The 10,744-nt window shown below is 43.8% G+C and overlaps 1 protein-coding gene across 6 annotated transcripts in view; it reads right to left on the bottom strand.

Moving 5' to 3' along the window:
* Window positions 1–10,744, bottom strand: part of LTBP1 (latent transforming growth factor beta binding protein 1) — a 381,021-nt gene that overhangs the window by 235,207 nt on the left and 135,070 nt on the right. For all 6 annotated transcript variants that reach the window (XM_084793790.1, XM_084793789.1, XM_084793788.1 and 3 more), the window contains one exon: window positions 8,396–8,565. In XM_084793790.1, coding sequence (XP_084649916.1) covers window positions 8,396–8,565 — 170 coding nt within the window. The remainder of the gene's footprint in view (window positions 1–8,395; window positions 8,566–10,744) is intronic.

The following is a 10,744-nucleotide window of genomic DNA, read 5'->3' as shown; positions in this document are numbered from 1 at the left end:
CTCATTTGTGTTATTTTTTCCCCTTAGGGAAAATTTTTAAAAATCACAGTTTAACTCTAGAATATTCTGGAGCTAAACTAGGTATTGATTTATTTTCAGTACCTTGAAATCAGCCCCAACATCCAGAAATATCTTTGAATGTGAGCATTATTATGAAAGTTTGGGCCTTTGGAACGAAAAGCTGTCTCTGGCACTGGAGACGGCCTGTGGAGGAATTTAGACTCCATAATCCTTCCCCCTGGAAGGCTTTGCTCCATCACTGTTTATATGTTACTGGATAAGCTTCTTGGAAATGTTGACGATCAATCCATGTCTACCCTTTTCCACTATCTTTAACTATGTGGAGCAGATCGGGAGACAGAGAACATTCCTGCTCACATACCTTCCTGGACAGAAATGGGATCAAACAGCTCCTGGATAAATCCAATACTCCCTGGACCTCACCACCAAGTGCAAATGGCGCAAGCAAATACAAAGCAACAGCCCAGTCTATACGCATACTAATGTTGTACTGTCTATGCCATTAAAACAAAGCTTTTTCCAGGCATCGTGGAGGGAGGGGTGGTTTTCTGTACCCCACTTTTATCCCTCTCACCCACATTGAATTACAGGTGGGAATTACAATATTGTGTGTGGGTGACCAAGCAGCTTTCAGGGCCTTATTTTGCAAGGGAAAAAGTATAAAGCTTTCTTATTATTCTTTCTTTGAAGCAGTCCTCTGAATGGTTATTCATCTGTGGCTATTGTGGGTAGCGGCTATTTATCAGCTTCTTAGAAAGCTGGCTGGTCCAAATTCCTTTGCCATGTAGTGCCCAGTGAATCAGTGTGGAGCCAGGCATAAAGATATGTACACTTGCACACTCACTGATGGCAGTCCTCGTGTAGGGAAGGCTTCAAGTGAGTGCATCCCTGGACACCTCAATCCCCTGTCACACTCGGGTCATCATCTGTCGTAGCCATCCATCATGCAGTGTGGTCTTCAGGGCACTGCATCTCTCCTGCTGCTGATTTTCTTTCCCTGTATCTTCCAAATTAAGGGCATGATGTTCCTCAAGGGCAAACTCCTCCTCGCTAGCATTTCCAACATGCTGATGGGTTCCGCATCGCAATCCATCCCTTATCCAAGAACAGGACTACAGCTCTTCTCGTCTAAATCAATTCTCCCTGCTCCCGCCTTTATTTGGTTACCACTCCAGAGTTCCTTTTCCCCTTAGGAAAAGGCCAGTCTGAATGAGCTTGACGCTTCCATGCTCTGAAGCCTCTTCTTCCCCATTGCTGACTATCTCAGCTACACCATGGACATTTGGTGCCCAGTCACGAGCATTCTGTAACCAGCCATAGGTATCAGGGCCTCCACTCAATGCCCTTGCCCACTTCTTTGTCTGGCATCATCAGACTAGTCTGGGATAAATGCTGTCTATCTCTCAATGCTCAGATTTGGGCTGTCTCCTGTAATGGTCTATAAATCCATTCTTCTTCTTCTTCTTCTTCTTCTTCTTCTTCTTCTTCTTCTTCTTCTTCTTCTTCTCCTCCTCCTCCTCCTCCTCCTCCTCCTCCTCCTTCTCTTCTTATTCTCTTTCTCCTCCTCCTCCTCTTTCTTCTTCTTCTTCTCTTCTTCTCCTCCTCCTCCTCCTCCTCCTTCTTCTTCTTCTTCTTTTCTCTCTCTCTCTCTCTCTCTCTCTCTCTCTCTCTCTCTCTCTCTCTCTCTCTCTCTCTCTCTCTCCTTTCCTCTCTTTCCCTCCCCCAACTCTTCATCACTACCTGTCAGCACACCTGGATATGCTTTCATGCTCTGTCACATTTTCTAACATGTCTGAACACAGGCCTGAAGGCTAGCACAGCCAGGCACATATTCAACCACCATGCCTCCAAAAATGGAAAGATCTCTCATGTGCTCCGAAAGTCCATCCTTCTCAAGTCAGCAAGGTCAGACCACAGGGCAAATGCAAGAGCTTGGAAACCAAAACCATGCTGGGAGAACATACTGAGCTTCTCTCGGACCAGGCTCAGCAGACTTGGGGGATCTGGTCTACCTATCAGGGAGAGAGAGAGAGAGAGAGGATTTCAGTCAGTCTACTTCTGGCTGTTGGGTGGGATCTGAGCTGTCTGAACTGTTGCAAAACTTGCTGGGAAAGATCAACAAAGACCACAGAATCCAAGGGAAGAGAACTCCTGAGGTGCCAGCTTGCTTCTGCCAAAAGTGGCCTGATGGACTATATTCATGTTGTGTCACCTCTGAGACTGCTTGTTTAAAAAGTGTTGTGTCCAACATTTTTTTAAAAGTGGGCTTTTTTTTCCAGTTTAACAGTACTGTGTGTTTGTGGTACCCATATTTCACTCTCTTTCCTTCCCACCCCCATCTCTCAGTGTATGAGAACACAAACTGTCAGTCCTCTTAGGAGGCTGAGTTATCTGTGTTTATAGACCTTTGGGAAGCTAATCTATAAAACATGACATATGCCTCTTCTGGAATTTAAGATGTCTGCTTCCTTGAATATAACAAAATAAACTTTTAGAGGATGATATTGAAATATAAGCAGCCCACTTAAAAGTTGAGCCCTTACCGTGGGAAAACAACCGGAATTAGCAATGAGAACTCCAGCGTCAGGACTAGGGAGACAGCTCAGCCAGGAAAGTCCTTGCCATACGAGCATGAAGACCTGAGTTCGAGTCCTCTGGGCCTATGGAGAAGCTAAGAATAGCAGCACAGGACTGTAGGCACAGCACTGGGTCAAGGGGTGATGGACAGAGACAGGAGGAATCATGAATCTAGCAAGCCCCAGTCTCAAAAACTAAGAAGACAGCAAAAAGGGAGAACATTGGGTGTCAATCTTTGGCCTCTGTGTGTGTGTGTGTGTGTGTGTGTGTGTGTGTGTGTGTGTGTGTGTGTGCCTGTGTGTGTGTATATGCACCTGTGTGTGTATGCCTATGTGTATGCCTGTGTGCGTGCATGCGTGTGTGTGTGTGTGTGTGTGTGTGTGTGTGTGTATGTGTGTTTATGTGTATCTGTGTCTGTGTCTGTTTCTGTGTCTGTGTGAGGATGCACACACACACATACACACACAGGCAACAGACATACACAAAGAGATGAAATTTCAAATTCAAATTTCTACTCCTTCCCAATTAAGAGATCTGCTACAAAAAGTAAAAGAAGAGAGTAACTGCCTCTGCCTTAATTCTGCCATCACCTTCTCGGACAGGTAACTGGGGGTCCAAGGACCATATCAGCAAGGCTTGTGTCTCAGCTCTCTTAGGTAAGTAGCTCAACCATCAACCCTAATAAGTTCCGTGGTTGCCCTGTATCAATGGTGCTAAAACTGTCCTATTGTTGTATTGGAAACAGTTTCTGATATCAAACTTCCTACAATATAGTGACTATAACAATATAGTGATATGAACACTCACTTCCTTCAAGGTCTTTTCCTAGTGGGCTTTGTCAAACAACTATGGGTGCGTCATGTGCTCCTGAGTTTATGCAATTATAATAAACTCAGTGGACTCCACTTGATAGCATCACCCTTCAAATGTTCTCCCATTTCAAGTTTTCCCTGTGAGTTAAAAATACTACTAAACCAACTATAGGGGAGTCTAGTTTACAGGCTGCATTTTTTTAACATATCACCAGGAAGGTGCTGGATACACACCCTCCCTCATTCTCACCTTCCTGAAGACTCCAAAGCAGCAGAATGCTCTCTGCTCCTTAGAGCTAGTGAGAGTTTTAGAAGCACCTGCTTGGCAATTGTCCTTGACAGTAATTTTTTTATTTTTAAATGAGACACAATTCAAACACCATGGAGCCTGCCCTTTTTAAATGTAGGTATATTCACAAGACTGTGCCATCACCATGATCTAATAACTCCAGGTCACTTTCTATCACCCAAAAAGAAACCCCTGACTTTTAAGTAGGCACTCTCCCTTGCACCTGGCAACCACTAATCCACGTTCTGTCTCTATAGATTTGCCTATTATGGACATTTCATATTCATGGGATCATACAGTATCTGGTCCGGATTCCTTCACTCAGCAAGTTTAGAGTTCTAGCAAGTATCCGTACCCTATTTTTTTTTAATGGCTCAAATTCTATTCTATGGAAATACCCCACTTTGTTCAGTCATTCATCATCTGATGAGCACTCAGTTTGTTGTCTCTCATTAGATACTAGGCTGTGAGGAACGGTTAGATACAAATCTCTGTGTGAATGTTTGTTTGTTTTTAATTCTACCAGGAGTTTGAACCACTAGATATATACTCACGATGTTTGTTAGCTTTTTTTTGAGAAACCCAGATGGTATTGGAATGTACAGCTCAACCCTGTGACCGTGATCCATCGTTTTCACCAATACCAGGTTTTCTGTGAAGACCCAAGACTAACATTCATGATTTTCCCAGGTGTCCCTCAACCTGACTTTCTTAACATTAAAAGAAGCTAAACTTATTTTTATAGTGTTTTTCAAGCACTTTCCTGATGGTCTCCTGTCTCCAAGCTTGATAGAGACGTATCTGAGACTTGTCATGGTGGGGAGGGTGGGCTGATAGAGGTACTGGCAGGCAACAGCAGTTACAGGCACGGACTCTTGGGAAGCTTTTGGTTTTACTGTCCTCTTCCAGGTTATCGCTCATCAGATCCAGATGTGCTTAGCAGTTCAAGAAACTGGGCTTCAGTCTGGGGAGATTCTTAGTGGCTCAAGTGCTTATTATAGAAGAGCGAGGACCTGAGTCTGGGTCACCATGACAATAAAAGTTGGACATAGTAGGGTGCAGCTGTAATCCCAGCCCTGGGAGATGGAGGAAGGCAGATGCCAGGGGCTTGGTGATCAGCTGCCTGGCTGAACCTGTGAGCTCCAGGTCCAGTGAGAGCCTGACCCTATTTCAAAACAAAAGGTAGAGAAGAGTAGAGGAGATACCTAATGGCAACCTCTGACCACCGCATGCACATATAGATATGCATATACATACAAAAATCATGAGAGAGAGAGAGGTGGGGGGGGGGGTCTAGAGCAGGGCTCGCAAACAATGCCCTATCAGCCTCCAACAGTTTACCCAGTATTCTGCAATCTGTGACATTTTAAAAACATCTCATTTTAAATAGGTATCAAAATATTTATATAACAACCTCAGTTTTCTTCTTGGCACCTAAACCTAAAATATTTACTGAGCTTAAGCACAAGTTTGTCAGCCTGTACTTTAGGTCACACTCAGGCAAATTAAATTCTAGGCTGGTGAATATGGTAGAGACCCAACTTACCACTCAAATCAGTTACTACAGAGTAAGTACCCAATGTAGCACACTACCTTGCCTAGGGACTGAGAAGGCTGACAAACACACCAAATCAAAACATGAGGCTATGCATACACAGTGGACCAAGATGGTGAACTGTATTGCTGGAATTATGGGAAACTCCAGTCCATCATTGCCTCCTCCCCCAAAGAGTTCAGCTCATCAGCAACCTGGTGGCCTGCTTCCTGTCCAGTCGGCTTCTGCTCAAGAGTGTCACATTTGACGCAGTCCCACAGTCGATTGTCCTGAGTTGACCCCTTGTGCCATCTCTTACCTGCCTATTCTGACTAGTGTTTTTTTAACCAAGTATTTGTTCTCTGGGGCTTGTAGAACTGCTGTCTCTTCCTCCTGTGAGCTTATTAAGCTACAGAAAATGGGATTCTACATGCTCTACCATCGCCATTTGCAAGATACCAATTTTGACCCCACCAACTGTAACAAATTACAGTAGCTCACTTCCTTTTTCAGCCACATCTACCTATGTATCTTGGTGTGTGTGTGTGTGTGTGTGTGTGTGTGTGTGTGTGTGTGGTGTGTGTGTGTGTAGCTATCTACCTATCTATGTATCTGTCAAGCTGCCTATCTATGTATCTATGTATAAATATGTATCTATTTTAATTAATGCACAACAGATTTGGTTTCCTTATAGATTTTTTTAAACAATTGATTCTCCTCCCCACACCTTCCCTCCCTACTCCTTCAACTCCTAGCTATTTTGCTACACCTATTCTATTGCCTTCCCCACCTACCTCTACCCCTGTCTTCCATGGAAAAAAACAAGAGCTCTTTTACCAACATAAATGTTGCCACTAGTCCTACTAGTGTCCCCCGAAGTCATGGCAGTTTGCTCGAGAAGGCAAACACCAACCCTGCAATTTCATCCCAAGACACAGCATGTCCGAGTGGCCTGGTCACCTCTGTCCCTCTGGAGTCACAACTGTCTGTTTCCAGTTCATCTTCCAGGCCTCAGCACACTGTATAGTTAATCTGATTGGATTTGATCTCTCCTCTCTCCTACAAAGGCGAGATTGAAGGGTCCAACTTTCCAAGAGATGTCCATTGCTAACTTCTCCTCCTTCCAGTCCCACACTAGGTTCCCACTCTCCTCAGACCTAACACAGAGTGGGTGTGTGTGGAGACGGACACGCTCAGGTCCTTTTCCCAGGTCAGTTGTCCTATCCTTTTCCTTCTGTGTTCCTACTTCTCTATCCTTCATGGTCCTGAAAAATGACTTGTTTTTCAGGGCTTTCCAACCTGACCTCCTGCTCTCAATATAGTGCTAGAAACAGTAAAAATAGCCACATTTCCCTTCCTGCCTTTTATACATAACTAATGCTTCAGCCCTTCCTGAGCTAACCCCCGTCCCCCCCCCCTTTTTTTTATCCAGTTCTATCTTTCAGAGAGTTTGAAACAAGCGTACAATCATTGAGGTCATGCAATAGTCTACACGCCTTCACTAGCCTCCCCACCACACAGAAAATACATACAAGAGGCAAGGAAGTTAAAAAATAACTAACGTCATTTTATTTTCCACAAAGAGAGCTCAAGGAATGTTTTAGAGTTTAAATTCTCACAGAGATAGAGATAGTAAGTAGATTGTGCATGCATGTATGTGTGCATGTATGTGTGTGTGTGAGTGTTCATATGTGTGGAAGAAGAGAGTGAGAGAGACAGGGAGAATGTCATTTGAATAACAAGTCAACAATAACAAACTCCTCTTCTTCCCACCTTTTCTTGACTTTTCCATCTAGCATGAAATTTTCTTCATCTACCGATAGGACATAAAGTTTTGAAAATCTCCTTCTTATCACTTTCAAGAAACAATAAGCTTCTTTTGTTCACTTTTAGAGTTAGGATGAGGAAAACACTAGACACACAGAAGATGTCCCCACAGAAGGAACAGCCCCCACCACCACCACCCGGCCTCAAGAGGGTGAAAAGGAGCTTGGCGGTTACAGCTATTCTTTTGTGACTGATGAGGAACTGTCTTGCCTGACAAGGAGATGATCCAAGTGGTGTCTACACCACGCCCTAAGGCCATGCTTTGCTTTCACCATCTTTCTAGTAAGCTATGCCAAGCTAGTAAGCTATCACTCTGGAACCTGGCCACCAGCCAGGGAAGAGAACTTTCTCGAAAGACGCAGTGTAGACAAACACATCTGCCGTTTGGACTTTCTATTGTAAAGAAGCAAGTGTCAGTCACCTGAGAAGGTAGCAACAGAAAAGTAGGAGGTGGGGGGCAGCCTCAAGGCATCAGATCTACCGCAGAACCCAACTTCTAAGGTGTCAAATTGTAGCAAAGCTCTCTCTGGGCTACGTGCACTACTCCTGCTAGTAACAGAGCCTCCTTTTCCACCTACACCTGGCACACTCCTTGGCCAGCTATGGTGAAGGCAATCAGTCAACGTGGGCTAAAGCAGGACGCTGCTGGAAGGAGAGAGTGAGGCTAGTTCTCGCCTCTGAATGGTCTGCGCCTCACTCCAGCGCATTCTCCGAGGATTCTGCCAGCAGACACTCTGTAATACCTAACCCACAAATCATCACATTCCCTCGCCTCCAGCCAGGGCCCGTGTCCTTGAGCTTCTCACACAGGGAGATACCAACCAAGCTGGCCCCAGATACAATAGTCCTTTACAAATCCAGTCAAGTCTCCCCCGCCTTCTGCTAGGTAGACTGAAAACTAGGTGGACCTTTCAACATAAAAATAGCTACCATAGACGAACCTCAGAGATGCAGGACAAATCAGGCCGTTCACAAGGAATGGATCTTGGCAGCTTAACTAAAGAAAACATTTTATCAATACAAACATGTCAGACATGCAGCTGTACCTAAAATTAGAGGGAACACGTCTCCCTGAAGAAGAAATCCTGCAGAAACAGAATCTCAGGCAAGTCACTCCAGATTTATTTCCAAAGTCCCGGAAAAAATGTCTTTCCTCCGAATAAGGAAACCATGCTAAAAAATCTGCTGTCTGGTTGTTTTAGGAACCAAAGTAGGTGTTTTAATGACTCTTGAATTTTATCTACTGTGACACATTACAACCATCTGAACCAAGGGAAATGTTTCCAAACTCTGAGTCTATAACACAGGGAAACGGCTGTCTGAAAAGATACTCACACTGAAAGGGCGCCATGACTTGATCCTGCCCATATCTTAAAGAGAAGGAGCCTTCTGTGGCATGCTCTCCAGGGACCACCTTCGGGGCTGAGAAGTACCTGGGCTTGAGCACGTACTCCTGGGTCTGGCCCTGATGTATCATCACATTCTGGGAAGACAAGGGTGCCACTCTGGGAAGAAACAAAGAGAGGACAAGAAAATAAACACAGGGTTTTACAAGTCAACTAAGAAGGCAAGAACAAGAAATTAAGCTTTGGAAGGAGCTCTAGTACCACATAAGGCTCATTTTGTCCCACCATTTGTGGCTCACAAGGAAGGAACTACAGTTCACAGGGAGAAGCATCCAGCGTGAAGAGGACTCATCTGTTTAGTCAAAACGCATAGTGAGAAATAACAGGTTGTCGCGGGTGTGTTTTATCAAAGATTTCAGAGTATAGCTACCACAGACTTCACGTAAGACACGGGGCATCCATTTCTCAGGAAAAAAGGCAAAGATGCAGACATGAATAGGAACACATACAAATAAATAAAAGAGCTCTAAGTAAGGCTATTAGTGTGCAAGATATCAAATGGCTGAGAAACACTTAAAGAAATGCTCAACCTCCTTAGTCATCAGGGAAATGCAAATCAAAACAACTCTGAGATTCCATTGTACACCCATCAGAATGGCTAAGATCAAAAATTCAAGCGACACCACATGCTGGCAAGGATGTGGGGAGAGAGAAACACTCCTTCATTGCTGGTGGGAATGCAACCTAGTACAGCCACTTTGGAAATCTATCTGGTGCTATCTCAGAAAAATGGGAATAGGGCTTCCTCAAGACCCAGCTATTCCACTCCTTGGAATATACCCAGAAGATGCTCCAGCACACAACAAGAAAATTTGCTCAACCATGTTCATAGCAGCCTTATTCATAATAGCCAGATCATGGAAACAGCCTAAGTGTCCCTCAGTAGAAGAATGGATAAAGAAACTGTGGTACATATACACTATGGAATACTACTCAGCTATTAAAAACAAGGAATTCCCAAAATTTGTGGACAAATGGATTGAGCTAGAAATGATCATAATGAGTGAGTTAACCCAGAAGCAGAAAGACTCAAACGGTATATACTCACTTATATCTGCATACTAGCCCAAGGGGCATGTCACACGAAAGCCTTCACTTACCAGGAAACTGGGACAGAGGGAAGGACATCCTATTGGGACTCTAGAAGAGAGAAGCATGGGAGAATAGCAAAGTAGAAGGATCCAGAGGGTCCTAGAAACCTACAAGTAGAACATTATGATAGGCAGATTTGGGCCCAGGGGTCCCGCTCAAACTAAGGCACCAGCCAAGAACGATACAGGTGGTAAACTTTAAACCCCTACCCAGATCTAGACAATAGTCAGAACAGTCTCCACACTTAAGTGGAGAGTGGAATATGACTTTCTCACATACTCTGGTGCCTCACCTTTGACCATGTCCCCTGGAGGGGGAGACCTGGTGGCACTCAGAGGAAGGACAGCAGGTTACCAAGAAGAGACTTGATACCCTATGAGCATATACAGGGGGAGGAAATCTCCCTCAGGAACAGTCACAGGGGAGGGGAATAAGGGGGAAATGGGAGGGAGGGAAGAATGGGAGGATACAAGGGATGGGATAACCATTGAGATGTAACAAGAATAAATTAATAATAAAAAATTTAAAAAAAAGAAGTGTGCAAGATATAGTATAAGCACTGAGAGCCGGTGCGGGCCAGTAGGACTTTCCAAACTACCCAATCCGAGCGGGTTAGCTCATCTGGCTCTCAGAGCCTCAATTTCGCTTCCCATATCAGAGGATCTCGACCACACAAAGCCAAGAGCAAAAAAAAAAATGCTCATAAAAACCTGAACACACTAAAGCAGTGGAAAAAGAATAAAATAAGCTAGGCATGGTGGTCCATGCTTTAACATCAGCATTTGGGATACAGAAGCAGAGACATCTGGAGTTTGAGAGATGCCTGGGCTGTGTAGTAAGATGCTGATCCAATATACACACACACACATACATACACGCATACATTGTTATATACATACATACATAATTCTTTCTGAAATATCTATATCTATGTGTGTGTGCATGTGTTTTGAAAATGCCTCAAAGAGACATCTATTTAATTTTATGTTGTATCTCATAATTATATAAATATAACTATATAAATTATATAAGTTAACTTGGGTTAAGTGTTCTATAATTGCCAATTCTGGTAAATAATAATGATTAAGCATGGGCTTAGACCAATAATGAGAAATAGGAAAAAGATAACATTGACTCATTTATTTATTTAGTGTGCAGTGTGCAGTGTGTGTGTGTGTGTGTGTGT

The sequence above is a fragment of the Acomys minous genome (assembly GCF_964271855.1).
Source record: "Acomys minous genome assembly, chromosome: 8".
NCBI classification, from domain to species: Eukaryota; Metazoa; Chordata; class Mammalia; order Rodentia; family Muridae; genus Acomys; species Acomys minous.
This window is presented reverse-complemented; position numbering and strand designations above follow the sequence as displayed.